This window comes from Prionailurus viverrinus, chromosome D3 (genome assembly GCF_022837055.1).
Source record: "Prionailurus viverrinus isolate Anna chromosome D3, UM_Priviv_1.0, whole genome shotgun sequence".
NCBI lineage: Eukaryota > Metazoa > Chordata > Mammalia > Carnivora > Felidae > Prionailurus > Prionailurus viverrinus.
This window is the reverse complement of record NC_062572.1, coordinates 49,732,564-49,748,865: the sequence shown is the minus strand read 5'-3', so window position 1 is coordinate 49,748,865 and position 16,302 is coordinate 49,732,564. Positions and strand designations below refer to the sequence as shown.

General features: G+C 34.1%; 1 protein-coding gene across 6 annotated transcripts in view; it reads left to right on the top strand.

The window, feature by feature from the left end:
• The window catches only part of SS18 (SS18 subunit of BAF chromatin remodeling complex), an 88,937-nt gene that overhangs the window by 47,975 nt on the left and 24,660 nt on the right, over nt 1-16,302 (top strand). For all 6 annotated transcript variants that reach the window (XM_047827640.1, XM_047827642.1, XM_047827643.1 and 3 more), the window contains 2 exons: nt 12,787-12,954; nt 13,620-13,724. In XM_047827640.1, the coding sequence (XP_047683596.1) occupies nt 12,787-12,954; nt 13,620-13,724 (273 nt within the window). The remainder of the gene's footprint in view (nt 1-12,786; nt 12,955-13,619; nt 13,725-16,302) is intronic.

Here is a 16,302-nt window from a genome sequence, read left to right as displayed (position 1 = left end):
TACAGATCAAAGTCTAGATGCATTTATTCTGATAGTTTTGAAGTGACTTTTGTTTTTCCCTTTTTCTTCCCTTCCTTCTTTCTCTCTCAGCTTTGAAAATGAAATTAAGGTGGGGGGGAAGTAACTTGTCTAAAAATGTTGTCATTGTAATTTAGTAGTCTGATGGAAATTAATACAAAGAACAGATAGACATTTACAATTTATCATTGTGATTGTTTAAAAAAGCAGAGAAGTATTCTGTTAATTTATACTATTAGCTCTAGTGTAATAAGGCACATTGTGTACTAGTGTTACAATAAAAGTACTATCTCTAGGAATGAAATTGTAGAATCTTTTGAGCTTCATTAGTTCTTTAAAAGCTGTTTTTAGCTTTTAAATGTTTTACTGAAAAATTAAATCAAATCAGCACAAAGACTGTTATAACTAAAACTTGCAGACCAACCACACAAAATATGTCTTTTCAAAAAGCTACACAAAAAGTTGACCCCATTAAATTTACTAATCGTATATTACTGTGTTCATGGTTAGTAAAAGAAAATTCAGCAGTTAATGTTTTTTTTTACTTAAAAAAATGCATGTGTAATAATGGCATTGGTATTGGTGATTTGTAGTTGATTTGTAGTTTTATACATATCTGTGAATTGAGAAGACTGAAATATTTTTTAATTTAGCAACTAAGTTTATTACTATAGCACAGTATTTTTCTCCATGTTCTCTTAGAGGGTCTACTACTTCCAGATAAAATGAAAAGTTTAGGAACTTTTTAAGTTGTTTCTTATACTGGTGGCAAAATGTTGTAGTCAATCCAGCATAAACTTTCCTGTGTTATTTTCACTATTATCCAGATAAAAGTTCAGGGATTATTACTTTGAACTTTAAGAATAAGACTTGTATTCAAAGTAAATCACCATCCTCTTACATAATTAGATCTGCTTACTCCTATATACAGCATAAACTTCACTGGAATTCAAATACTTGAATTCACTGGAATTAAAAAAAAAAAAAATGGAGGAAGTGTATCTGTTTTGTTCTAGTTCCTAGAACAATGCCTCAAAGTAGGCATGCAAGATCTGTTTCTTCAGTGAATAGGAAGTAAACCCAAATGTTACATGCTGACCTGGAAATACAGAGTTAGTACTTTAAAGATATTTCTTTAATAAAACAAGTGGTACGTTCATTAGAGTATTAAAAGTCAAGTTAGAATAACAATGCTTTCTGAAAGTGACCAACAGTTACATTTGATAGAATCTGCAGTTTTTATTCCCAGGCATTAATATTTGTAGTTTTTTCTCATTTAACATCATTTTAGTAATTACACATTCAAATATAAAGAGTTTTCACAGATTACTTTTTGCTAAAACATGTATTTCACAAGTTCTGTGTGTATAATTCTTTAGACTTGGATCCAAATCTTGGCCCAGTAGATTATTGTATGTGGGACCTTTGATGAAATTACTTAATAAGGAAGGTGAAGTGAAACGATGCATATACAAATTCTGATTCAGAATTGTTTGCATAATTTGTATGAAATTAGTTGGTCAGAATAAAAAGCTTTTTTAAAAAATACCTATTTTGAGAGAGAGAGGGAGAGTGTGAGTGGGGGGGAGGGGCAGAGAGAGAGGGAGAGAGAAAGAATCACAAGCAGGCTCCGTGCTGTCAAAGGCAGCGCCTGACACGGGCTCGAAATCACAAACTGTGAGATCATGAAATCAAGAGTTGGATGCTTAACTGACTGAGCCACCCAGGTGCCCCTAAAAAGTATTTTTTTAATAACAACAACAAAAAAATTGAGATAAGTTTATCAGTTGTCTCTTTTAGGCACATCAATTTATTTCTGGTTTTAGTTTTGTTTGAATAATATTAATAAAGTCCTGATTCACTTAGGTAATAAGTTACAAATGATAATGGTCTAATCTGGAGGCTTGATGTTAGAGTAGTGGGAAATTTTTATCTCAGTACTTTTATTATGTAAATATGAAGGACAAAGAATATGTATTATCATAGCTGGGAGTGTTATATTTATCTTATTATATTGTGGATTATTGTCTGATAAGAGCTATACCAAGCAGATGTGCTTGAGATGAGCCTAGCACTTAATTGTATATGTGATCATAGTAGTATATTTCTTTGCACCTCTTTATTATCAGTATTTGTAGATCTACCTCATTTTAAAAATAGCATTCATGATATGGATCTAACAATTTATTTAATTAAACCATATCCCCCCCCCTTTTTTAAAATATGGATGGTTTTATTGGTTGATTTTTTTTTTTTTAATTATTTGAGAGAAAGTGCAAGTTGGGAAGGGGCAGAGAGAGGGAAAGAGAGAATCCCAAGCAGTCTCCATGCTGTCAGTGCAGAGCCCTGTGACGTGCGGCTCAATCTTATAAACCATGAGATCGTGACTTGAACCAAAACCAGGAGTTAGATGCTTAATTGACTGAGCCACCTAGTCGCCCCACCGTATACCCTTTTGATAATGCTTCTAGTCTTTTACTGTTATAACTACTTCTGGAACAAACATTTTTGTATATAGATCTTTATGTACTTAAACAAGAATTTAGTAGAATGAAGTTTAGAAATAAAATTGTTAGATAAGATACATAAATACTTAAAATATTTGAGAGGCACATATATTCAGCCCATAGCATTTGCTATTTGCATTTTTTCTGTGAATTGCCTATTGTGTTCTATATTCTGTGATTTGTCTACTTATTACTAATTTGAAGGAGTTCTTTATAGATTAAGGCTAGTCACCCTTTATTTATTATATATAAAACATTTTGGAAGTTTTAGAACACTAGGAATTTAACTTTTTAAAATGACTTGTTCTAGTAATAGGATTCTGAAATGGTAATGTTACTTTTGTGGAAATATGTAGTTATTTATTAATTATGTCAGGCCTTTTGTTCAGCATTTGTTAAATTCTGGTCCAGATAGACTTAGGTAATAATTATTGCTAAAATGCTTTGGAGGACTCTGCCTGCTTGCTAGTGTGTTAAAACGTCTCAGAAGTCCTACAGTAAAGAAACTGATTTGATTTTGGTTAACACAAGTGTTTCACAAGTATAACACAAGTGGTAACAATAGTATTTTTTTTGGGGGGGTGCATATTACTGATCAAAAATAGGAACTAATATTCAGCGAGTGCCAGGTATGTATGTATCCAATTTAATCCTCACAATATCCTTGAGGTAGTAGTACTATGATTATCTTCAGTCCCTGCATGAGAAAACACGTCCTGTAGAAATCTAGGCAGGCCTTGTTTGTGCAGTTCTGGTATGCATGAATTTGAGTTGCCACAGTTTGGTTAAATGACACCTTTTACCCAACAGCATGGTTCAGATTTCAGTTATGGTAGATGAACTGTGAGCCCTTGTATGAAGTACAAACTTAGCTTCTGTCTCTTCAGTTTACGAATCACTGCATAAATAATAGATGACTGTCATAATCAGTGACTATTCATGTCACTTTTAGATGCTGCCAGTAATTGATCGCTGTGTATTTATCAGTTTATGCACATAAAGCAGAGTATATAGCTGTATTGCTTCCTTGGTTCCGAGTTATAAACCTTCATGATATTTTATGAAAGATAGAAGTGTAGTAGGGAAATGAGAAGTAATACTGCTGGAAATGAAATCCAAATCCTTTGTAAATAAAGTTAGAGAAGAAATTGCTGACTGGGAATGTTGACACTACTGCCATTTGAGAGACTCTAGATGTGCACTGCAAGTACTTTAGTGAAGGTGAACTCATTGATAACGTGAGAGTACTGGTTGTGATGAAAAGAACGAAGCTGTCCCAAAGAAGGTAAGACTGACAAAATACTTCCTGTTGAAATTCTTGGAGACATTTCATAACATTGAAAATAGAAAGGATAAAATGTTGGAAGCTGACCTGGACTTAGAAAGGAAGATGACAGTTGGCCAAGTTGTAAAAAAGATGCTACCTCTGAGAAGTTAGCCGACTGCAAAGTTATAGGGAATGGTTCCTAAGACTGGCCTCACTTGTGACACTGACTGCAAGTTCTGGGGTTCCCTTAAGCACTCTCGGGTTCAGAAATTTACTGGAAAGATGCACAATACTCACTGAAAACTGTTACACTGAAGAATTATGGTTTATTATTATTAACATCAACCAAGGGAAAAAGTGCATAGGGAAAAGTCCAGAAGAGGTACCAAACATGGAGTGTCTCTTTCCATGGGAGTCAGGTTGCATTGCTCTCCTGGTCCCAATGTGTAACAATATGCACAGAGTATTGCCAGCCAGGGGAGTTCACCTAAGCCTCAGTGTTCAGAGGTTATATTGGGGCTGCATTATGTAGATTTGATTACCCAAGTTGTTAATCTTAGTCTACAGTATGTAGTTCTTCTGAGTATGACCCGAAGTCCCTACCCAGGTTCAGGAGCTGTACAAATCCCCAAAATGTAACAAATATAATAAATCTTCAATATGAAAAAACGCTACAACTTTTTTCCTTCCAAATGCAACACAGAAAATTTACAAATGAAGACATTATTTCAAATATTGTATCCCATGGAAATGGCATGTTTGACTTCTAGTTGATTTGAATATGTGAGAATTGTGTGTACACTCATCTCTCTTCACTGTTAAAATTGGTAAATCTATGTAATATTGCTTAATATTGAGGCTTCTGTTCCGTTTCAGGTGTATGCAGCAATTATATCATAGTTCAGATTATATTAGATATTTGTTTATAATTTGATCACTATTGCTGTCTTGGATGAGTTTTTCAAGGTTGTAATTTTTTCCTCAATGATGACATTTTTCTGGTTATGAAAATAATATTTAATATGAAATATCTGGAAAATACAGAAAAGAGTAAAGTCTAAAAATCACCTACAGTCTTACTCTACAAGTTTTAAGTTACTTTACAGACAAGGTACAGTCCACCTAGGTATAGTAGGTAGACTGTACTTAGGCTCTTTGTAGCAGACGTTTGTTTGAGTATTTGTAATTACATAATTATTTGTAGCATCTGTTTAATTATTTTTTCCTAGACTCTTAAGTTCTATGAAGTCAGGAGCGTGTCTTGTTCACTACTTCGTCCTATTTGTTGACCGATAGATAAGCTAGGTTTCCTCATGTCATAACAAATTAGAAAGCTAGCATTCTTCTCTGTGCTATTGTCATCCATCAACTGTCATTCCAGAAATGAACCAAATAAAGAAGTGTCAGTTACTGTCAGATAAAACAGATGACCATCAGTTTACTGAAACCTTTTGGGTTTAGGGGACAAAATCCAGATGAGTTTCTTCAATAGATTATAAACTCAGTTTCATTACATTTTTTATTTAAAGATTTTTTTTTTTTTATGTTTATTTACTTTTGAGAGAGCATGTGTGAGCAGGAGAGGAGCAAAGAGGGAGGGGGAGAGAGAGAATCCCAAGTGGTCTCCCTGCAGTCAGCACAGAGCCGGACATGGGGCTCAATCCCATGAACCAGGAGATCATGACCTGTGCTGAAATTAAGAGTCGAACACTTAACTGACTGATCTACCCAGGTGCCCCAATGATGCATTTTTTTAAACTTTATTTTGAATTAATTACAGGTTTATAGGAAGTTACAAAGGTAATACAGAGAGAGCCTATGTGTCTTACCCCAAGCCATCTCTAATCCCTCGCAACCACTGTTACGCTTTCATTTTTATACTTTTGTCATTTTCAGAATGTTATATAAATGGAATCACACAGTATGAGGCCTTTAGAGATTAACTTTTTTCACTCAACCTAATTAATATTTTTCCAAGTTGTTGCATGTATCAGTTGTTCATATGTTGGTATTGCTGAGTTAGACTTCCATGGTATGGATATACTGGTTTGTTTAACCCTTGAGGGATATTTTAGTAGTTTCCAATTTTTGGCTTTTTATGTAAAGGTGTGATGTACAATTGTGTACAATTTCGTGTTTTTATTTGCACAAAAGTTTTCCCTTTTTTGGGATAGATATCAGCAGTGCAATTGCTGGGTCATATAGGTATACGTTTAGTTTTTTTCAGAAACTGCCAAACAGATCACTAAAGTAGCTGTACCATTTTAACGTTGCCCCCCCAGCAACGTATAAGAGGTCTGCTTCTTCTTTTTTCTTTCTTTCATTTTTATTTTTTATTTTTGAGAGAGAGGGAGCATATGTGTATGCACAAGTGAGGAAGGGGCAGAAGGAGAGGGAGGGAGAGAATCCCAAGCAGGCTCCACACCCAGCACAGAGCCTGGCACTGGGCTCAATCCCAGGACCCTAGGATCATGACTTGAACTGAAACCAAGAGTCGGATGCTTAACTAACTGAGCCACCTAAGTGCCCTGAGAGGTCTGCTTTCTCCGAATTCTTGTCAACATTTGGTATTGTCAACATATTTTTTTTTTTAATCTTAGCTGTTCTAAAAATGTGAAGTGATATCTCATTGTGGTCTTAATTTGCATTTCCCTAATGGCTGCTGATACTGAACATCTTTTTTGTATGCTTATTTGCCATCTGTATGTCCTCTTCAGTGAAGTCTCTTCATGTCTTTTGCCTATGTTCTAGTTGGATTGTTTGGTTTTTTACTGCTGAATTTTGAGAAGTCTTTATATATTCTCCTAGGATTAATTTTTAAATTTTCTCCCAATATTTTTTTACATAAAATTCAAACATGCAGGACACTTGAAGGATTGTATCTGTATAGTTGCCACCTGCATTCTACAGTTAGTATTTTACTAAATTTGTTTATTGTCTGTCCATCTACTAATCCATCAATTGTGTCTTATTTTTCAAAATGCATTTCACAGTAATCTGCAGATATCAGTATACTTTACTCGTGAACACTTTAGTCTGCATATCATTAGGACTTAACATTGTAAAATTTTACTTATTTTTAAAATAGTCTTTTTAAGGTAACATGTATGTGCAGTGAAATGCATAGATCTTAACTGTATCATTTGATGAGTTTTGATGTATTTATAACACGAATTCCTTATGATTCTTTTTATAGCTAACACCTTAAGTACCCTATGAGATGCAATCTTACTCCAATTTAAACATTAAAAAATTTTTCTTTTAATGTTTATTTATTTTTGAGACAGAGAGAGAGCACGAACGGGGGAGGGTCAGAGAGAGAGGGAGACACAGAATCTGAAACAGGCTTCAGGCTCTGAGCTGTCAGCACAGAGCCCGACGCGGGGCTCGAACTCACAGACTGTGAGATCATGACCTGAGCCGAAGTTGGATGCCCAACTGACTGAACCACCCAGGCGCCCCCCAATTTAAGCACTTTATATGAACCATAATCCAGCTTCTTTTATGGTCGAAGTGGATGATTGGTTATTCTTTCTCTTAGAACTCTTATCTCATCATGTGGTCCTAAGACTACATGGATTGGAATCACCTGGGGTAGTTGTTAAAAAAAAAAGATTTGTGTGCCCTATCCCATGCCTGCTAAACCAGAATCTCTAGGAATAAATTTTAGAGATTAAATTTTAACAGATATTCTAAGTCATGCTTATTTATTCCCTCAGAATTTTTCTGGGCAGAATAATCTCATATGTGCCAAATGGTTTGTAATTTTCCAACTTTCATGCTAAGTGACACAAAACTATATGTTCTAATGTAGCGCATCTCCATGGCTTTCTACTTGGGCTTGTTAGAGTTCCTTTCAGTCGATTATGATAGATGTTTAGCACTGACTTTGTTTTTGAATTAATTTTATTTATAGTAAAGTCAAAACTATGTATGAGGTCCAACTCTTAAGAAATTGCCTAATGCTTTATTTTTCTGGATTTATTAAGCAACAATACATCCCTTTTCTAACTTTCAATCACCAGAAAGCTAAATGCATACTCTCATTCCCAGACTAGTTTGTAGAGATGCCTATGATTTACAATTATGCTCTTGAGAATCCAGGGTTTTTTGACTCAACACTGTTGACATTTTGAGCTGCATAATTTGTGTGGAGGCCTATCCTATGCCTTGTTGCGATATTTAGCAGTAGATCTGTCCTGTCTCCACTAGGTGGCAGGAGCACCACCACTCATAGCAGTTGTGACCACCTAAAATGTCTCCTGGGGGACAAAATCACGCATGGTCGAAAATCACAGCTTTAAGAAATGGTTAATATGAGGATCTGCATATAAGGATGGTCTGTGTTACTAAGGAAACAGCAACAAAAGTTATTGATACTAGTATGTTTTAATACTTTCATGAAAATTTCTAAAAATTTCATGTTACGGAAAAGTTTATATCTCTTAGTGAACTTTTTTTACTAGCTGATATCTATCATGCTTCTGTTTTTTTTCATTGGCTGCTAGGAAACTCAGCTAAGTTTGTATTAGTTACAGTGACTTTACTAAGTTTGGGGGATTTTATTAGTTACTTGGCTGTTCTTTTGTCTTTGATATTATATCTAAATGCCTTATGAACTATTGAAAACTTGATGAGGACAGATGTACATTGTAGGTATGTAAAAAATTCCGTTCATTTTAAATGGTTATTTAATAGATAGTGGGTTAGCTAATTGAGTTTGCTAGAATACTGGAATTTTTTTCTTGTAAATAAACTGTTAGTAATACCTTCAAATGAGAGCTACAAATGGTTTAGTTTGAGATTGAAAAGTTAAGAACAGTAGTAAAATGTGGTGAAATATGAATAGGAAAATATGCTTGGAGGGCATTACTTAAGCAATTTCATAGTCTAATTCTTATTATAGCATATAGATAGAGGTGGGGTAAAGAAACTTCTTGCATTTTAGGATTTTTATATTACAGTATATCAGTACATATGATACACTATTAGTGTATTATTAGTATAGTAACATCTATAAACTATAGTGTGTGTGTATATATAGATATAGTATATTATGGATAATGTTACCTAGAACTGTTATCCTGGGATATATCACATGGGAGAAGTATGATTTGACTTTGGAGAGGAGATATACTTAGTGGCTTTAAAGTTGTCATCATTTACTAGCTGTGCAACTCTAGGTAAGATTCTAAATGCTTGTAAACCTTAAATTAAATTTTCTTACCTGTAAAGTGAAGTTGATGATAGTATTACCTGTTTCATAGAGTTTGGGAAAATAAATAGTATACATAAAGCTCTTAGCTTAGTACCTGGCCTGTACTAAGTTCTCATTAACTGTTAGCTGACATTTAACCTTTATTTAAAATCGTTCATAGGTTAATTATATGATTTATAGAGTTTTAGTGTATTGGTTTCCATTTGATGATGTGAATATATGTGTGTGTATACAGAATTTTTAAAAAAATTACATAATCTTAAATTTTTCACAGATTAATGAAAACCTAATGTTATTTTTATAGTTGACTCTAAAAAAATTTTTGACCAGTAACTTAAGATAAAACTAAGTATTAACCATCTCATTGGAGCAAAGAATTCCAATGACATAAAATGTGGTGATTTGGGAATATTTTACATATGTTTAAGATATAGCACATTATTTCCATAGAATATCTGTTACATATGAAACTCAGAATGGAAAGAAATAATATTGTGATGAACATTTGTTATATGTTCTCTTAAAACACTTTTACAAAACATATGGTAGATAATTAAGACATTAAGATCTTTGTGTATGTAATATCACACTTTGTTGCGCATCTTAGCGTCAAAATGATTTATTTAAAAGATGAAGAACAACTTTTAAGCCATATAGTAATGTGTGATGTCATTGTAGAAAATGGTTATAATGGACTCATTTTGTAATCTTCCTTCTGTAGTACAGATTTTTACAAGTAATTTTGGTGTAAACTTTTGAGATTCAACTCTCATTTCCATTACTGTCTCAAAGGATGATAGACATTTGCCAGTGTAACATATTTCATTGTCACATGGAAGATAATACTATTCTTAAACAATCAAAGTTGAAGTCCTAATTTTTTTTTTAATGGGTAAGGCTTCAAGGAAAAAGATGAAAAACAACATGTTTTAGCAATGCTATCCTCCTCCATTCTCTGTGGTTTTAGGTTTGATCCTGACTGATGTGGAGGATCCTCGGAGGGAGGGAAGTGACAAAGAATAAAACGGTGGTGGTAATTGAGCTCTTTGGGATTGGAACTGCTGACAGTCCCAAAAGATAAAGCACAAGTGCCATGGTCTTTTCTATTTGGGGCTTAAGCTGGATTACTTTTCTCCTTTAGAGCAAAGCTTAGAATTTTTTTGTTATTATATCCTTTTGGATTTCCCCCCAGCTATGATGTTTCTGCTTTCTTCCTCCTCTATTTGAAGTTCTGGTTCCAATGCATACTATATGCATTAGTTTTATAGTTGCCTTCTGTGAGACAGGAAGCCTTTAATCAGTGTTGGAGAAGAGAGTCAAAGCAAAACCTTCATTTACTGAAAATGAGTTACAGAAATGCCTAATCATACTGCCTATTAGATTATACCTGCTAGTGTTCAATACTTTATTATATACAAAATATATTTAAAAAATTACAACTTCAGTTAAACTAGTTTCAAGCTTGTGTTTTGTCTGGTTCCCAGTTGGTTATCTTGATCTGTGGATTCCTTAGCTAAAAACTAGAAAATTAGGATCCCTACCTCTGTTAGTTGTTGGTGGTTTACATGAAATAAATATGAAAGTATGTCTGGCAGTGTTAAGTGCATTTAGTGTTAAGTTCTCTTCCCTTCCATTCTCCACCGAGCCATCTTATCCCTACTATAAAGAGTTTATTTCCTTGTTGAAAGAAAAGTCCTAGCGTAACCTTTGAAAGACTTATATTTATGATAAAATTAGAGGGAAAGAGGAATTTGAAACGAAGTAGAAGAACAAAAGATGGCAAATAGGAGAAAAAGAGCTCTGATAAATTACTTTAGATAATACAGGTCTTCAAAGTGGAAGAGAGTTAAATTCTTTTTGCTAATGTTGTTGCTGCTTTTGTAGGCTAGTAATATGTTTAAAGAGGTAATTGTGTTTTGTTTTTAACTTTTATTTAAATAAACGATGAACTTTTGGCTGTTCTGCGTAATTTCTACTGTACAAGTTTTCTCAGGCCTCTAATCCTTTACTTTTGTCCTTAAATTGTCCGTGAGTCAGTAAAGGAGGAATACATAGCTGTTTAAGCAGTAAACTGGGGGATGACTCATATGTACTTCTGAGACAGTAATGGTTATGATGGTAGAATGATGAGTTCTCCATACCATCACTTGACCCAGTGAACCTCTGAGGAGCTGTTTACATTGTTAGGTGGCAACACAGAACTTTATGGCCATTGTTGATTATTTCACGTGATATATTTTTAGTGTTGCCAATGTGATACTATAGCAGTGGTAGTGTGGCTACCTGGATATTGCTTGCTTTGGAGGCTGTAGTTCTTTTTTTTGTTGTTTTGATTTTTTTTTCATGTTTATTATTTATTTTTGAGAGAGAGGGTGAGAGAGCACGAGTAGGGGAGGGGCAGAGAGAGAGGGAGTTACCTCCTAATCCAAAGCAGGCTCCAGGCTCTGAGCTATCAGCACAGAGCCCAACGTGGGGCTCACACTCCCTATCCATGAGATCATGATTTGAACCGAAGTTGGATGCTTAACCTACTGAGCCACCCAGGTGCCCCTGGGCACTCTAATTCTGATACCTGACTCTATGGCTTATTACAGTTTTCTGCCTAGGTATTTTTGATTGTGTGTGTGTTAGTACTTACTAAGAAGCACTACAACCCTTTGATTTCAGGAAGACCTTTTTCATTTATAAATCTTATAGATGGAAAAGGGAAAGAAGACCCTTTAAAAAATTAATCCTAGGGGCGCCTGGGTGGCGCAGTCGGTTAAGCGTCCGACTTCAGCCAGGTCACGATCTCGCGGTCCGTGAGTTCGAGCCCCGCGTCGGGCTCTGGGCTGATGGCTCAGAGCCTGGAGCCTGTTTCCGATTCTGTGTCTTCCTCTCTCTCTGCCCCTCCCCCGTTCATGCTCTGTCTCTCTCTGTCCCAAAAATAAATAAAAAAAACGTTGAAAAAAAAAATTAAAAAAAAAATTAATCCTAAAATTAAAGTTTATGAAATCCGCCAATATGAATGTATTTATAAATGTGTCGTTTCCCTATCTACCATTATATAATGAAATGAGTGGGAATTGAAAAGGGGGGGAAAAAGGGATGTCCAGAGATTAGGTTTCTTTCCTAATCTGGTTTGACCCCTGCTTTGCTGTGTGATTTTGTGAAGTTTGTTGTGGTATATTTTCTTATATAGCTTAAAGATTTGGGGCGCCTGGGTGGCTCAGTCGGTTGAGCGTCTGACTTCGGCTCAGGTCATGATCTCACAGTTCGTGGGTTCGGGCCCCACATCAGGCTCTGTGCTGACGGCTTAGAGCCTGGAGCCTGCTTCAAATTCTGTGTCTCCCTCTCTCTCTGCTCCTCCCCCGCTCATGCTCTGTCTCTCTCTCCTTCAAAAGTAAATAAAAACATTGAAAAAAAAATTAAAAAAAAAAAAAAGATTCTGTTTTTTCCAGGAGAATTGTGTAGATAAATATTATGTAGCATATCTTGAAAAATGCATATATTCAGGATGTTTACATATTATATTCACTTTGTTTTTTAAAGAAATTACTAGAACACTCCTTCAGTGGATTTCAGATGAACTACCATGTATTAGTTGTTTTCCCTCGTTTGCAGATTATTTTTGGCTTGTGAACTTCAACTGAAAGATTTATTTTTCTTGAAGTCAGTTTTCATTATAATACCTTACATATTTTGGGGATTATATGATAAAATACTTTTGTATTTCTCTTAAGGTATTAAAATTATATGTGAAAAAATTGTGTGCATAATATTTTGTCTCTTTTCAGCTCCAATGATGCATCAGCAGCCTCCTTCTCAACAATACAATATGCCACAGGGAGGTGGGCAGCATTATCAAGGCCAGCAGCCTCCTATGGGAATGATGGGTCAAGTTAACCAAGGCAATCATATGATGGGTCAGAGGCAGATTCCTCCTTATAGACCACCTCAGCAGGGTAAGATTACATTTGGGAAATTTCCTGCTTAATATAAATAAAAGTGTAGTTGAAAGGCTTTACATTTTAATTAACATTTCATATAGGCAAATTCAGGGCTTTGTGTTTCTTGATTTTTAGTATTATTATTATTATTATTATTATTACATATTTTTTTCTAAAAGGTAGTGGATATAGTAGGTACAAAGGTTCATGGAGTGGATAGGAACTTCCTGCTACACAGCTTCCTTTTATTTTTTTCTGGGAAGAGGTTATATCATAAAATTTTATATCAAAAGCTCACTAATGTATAGCAGAAAATACAATTTTAATTTTGAGAAGTTACTTAATATGTGGTCAGAAACAAACCCTAGTTTATTCCAAACTGCTCTAACATCAAAAAGAAAATTAATTTTCTACTAGTTTGAACCTTTTTTAAAGAAGTTAGTGTTTGTTTTTTTAAGTTGGTATTGTTAGATCCTGTATGTATGGTCGTAATAATTTTTGTGAAACGTGGTGTTGCTGTGTGTTTATGGATGTGTGTGTATAAAAATAGTTCAAAGTATCTCAATTGCCAGAGCATCTACAGGTGAGAAATAATCTCTTACAATATCAGGTTAGAAAAGAAAGCCTTTGATGACATAGAAAACAAATTATTTATGTCTTGACTGGTTGTGGTTTTTCAGGCCCACCACAGCAGTACTCAGGCCAGGAAGACTATTATGGGGACCAATACAGTCATGGTGGACAAGGTCCTCCAGAAGGCATGAACCAGCAATATTACCCTGATGGTAAACTCTCCTAATGTTAACTTTCCCATTTTCTATTCCCTCCCCAATATTAATGCAGGTAGCTGTTCAAAACATTTTAATGAGGATGAAGAAACTAACAATATGTTTCTTCTAAATTTAGAAACACTTTAATAATCTAAAGCACCAGTGATTGCATTAGTGTATAATCTCTATCAAAGTGTATTTTGTTTAAATAGTCCATATTAGTACCATCAGGAATGACATTCTGTCATTGGAATCCTTTCTTATATAAAAGATTGAACCAAAGCAAATGTTACTGATTTCACTTTTTTTAATAGCAGCTTTATTGAGATAATTCACACACTGCAAAGTTCACCCATTGGTTTACTTTTATGCATTGTATAAATACATAGAAGATAATAGTTCTTGAGTCTGTTTCCAAGTTTTATCATTTTAGTTAATGTTAAATACTTCTCAAAGAACTGTGGTTTATATACATTAGCATTTACATTTGAAAATTTAGGAGGCTAAATTATACCCATAATATAACTGTGTATAGAGTTAGTAGAATAGGAAAAGCATTTGGAAACCAGATTTTAATTTTAATTATTTAGCTTAATGGTATTTTTTTTTAGTGGGAAGGGGCTTGTGAAAAGGTGGTCACTGAAGATGTATTGCATTTAGTAATGATCCAAGCAGAAGTAGGCTTTCTCACTGTATAGGGCTTTCCATTTTTCTGTATGTTTGAAATTTTATGATACAGTGTTGAGGAAAAAATACAAAACTGTGGTAAATTGGAGGTAGCTGTTCACGTTACAGTATGATTTGTCTTGTTATGAAAGGATTTGTCAAAATCTTCATTTATCCAGGAAGCTCCCCTGGTATATTTAAGTAAACTATTTAACAGAGAAACTTGGAGAAACTAAAAATTAAAAGCTAAAGTGTTGGGACTGGCGATTTGAAGCTAATGTAAACTAGTAAGAAGATAGAATGTGGTGTATTTAAAAAATCATTTAGCTGCCAGTTTTGGGTTCATATGTAAAGCATAAAGGTACATCAGTATAAGGATGCTGGTTTTTACTGCAGAGGCAGAGCAAACACTCACCTGTAGAATTTTGCATATGATAAATGTTTGCCAGTGATAGTGAGAATGTGTATGGATATTTCTTATAAGAAAATGACATATTTTTTTAAGTCTCAGGTTTTCTGGCCCTGAATATTCAGAATGTTGGATTTTTTTTTTTGTTGTTTCACATGTAGACATTATATTAAGATTTTTTTCAGTGAAAAACTTCAGAATGTTTATATACTGTGGATATTTTAAAGAAGTGAAATCTAGTTTGTTAAATTTATTTATTAGGAAGTCTGAAAGTAAACAATTGTTTTAATTTGTAAAATGCGTTTTATATAACTGAGTTGAATTTGACACTATTATTTTGGTCCTGTGTATTTCCTGAAATGTGAAATGTATGTTGTTATAAATATGACCTTTTTATTCAGAATAGACATATTATTTTTGTATATATCAGAACTTTAAGGTTACTGTAAATTACTTATTACGTCAGGGAATTAAAAAATCTAAATGGTATCATTTTTGCATAGGTGTGTATTAATATCTTTTTCTCACATTTATGTAGAGTATTCCATTCATAACAACAGTTTTCTGAAACAGCATTGGATATTTTCTTACCAGATATTTATGCCAGTAAATATATAGATTAGGAGTTGGCAAACTTCTTTCTGTAAAGAGGCAGAGAGTAAGTATTTTAGTCTTTGTGGGCCATATGGTCTTAGTCTCAACTACTGAACCCTTGTTGTAGCATGAAAATAGCTGTAGGAAATATGAATGGGCATGCCTGTGTTCCAGTAAAACTTTATTTACAGAAACAAGCCACTGGCCATATTTATACTGCAGGCCATAGTTTGCCAACCCTTAATGTAGATATTTCTGAGGTAGTTTGGGAATGTTGGAATCCTAGAACACTGAGTATAACATTTATTCATAACTGTATTCCTTCTTAATTAGGCATTCCTTGAAAATTTAGTTTAGATTTTAGCTAACTGAAGTGTTATTTCCTCTATTTTCTTAGTACTACTTAGTTAAAAGAACTAGACTATTGATTTTCATTAAAGTCCAGTCATAAAATTTATCGAGCCTTAATACTAAAGGGGTACTCTAGCACTTAACACAGTATTAATTTTATGTAGGTATATGTTTTGATACTCTAGAAATACTTTCTAAAGACTTCTAGAATGGCAGCGTTAAGCAATAACGTTCTTATATCTGAAAATAACTTTATGAGATACATTATGCAAGTAAATAGAATGTGAAAAATTTGTTTCAGTTTCTTTCAGGGGAAAAAAACTTATGGAGCTTTTTTATATTTTGCATTGTTTTAGCATATGCTGTGGAATTGGCGACCAGCAGAACAGGTGTTTGACAAAATATGATAATTGCTTCCTTTGTTCATTCTAATTTAATTCAAGTTATTTACATGTGAAAGGCCTAAATGCTTTCATTCTCTCTTTTTTTAAAAAAAATTGAAGATAAAGTTTTTCTCCCCCCCCCCCCTTGATGAGGATGATCAGTTAAGACTAAGTGTAATGTTTCTAAAAC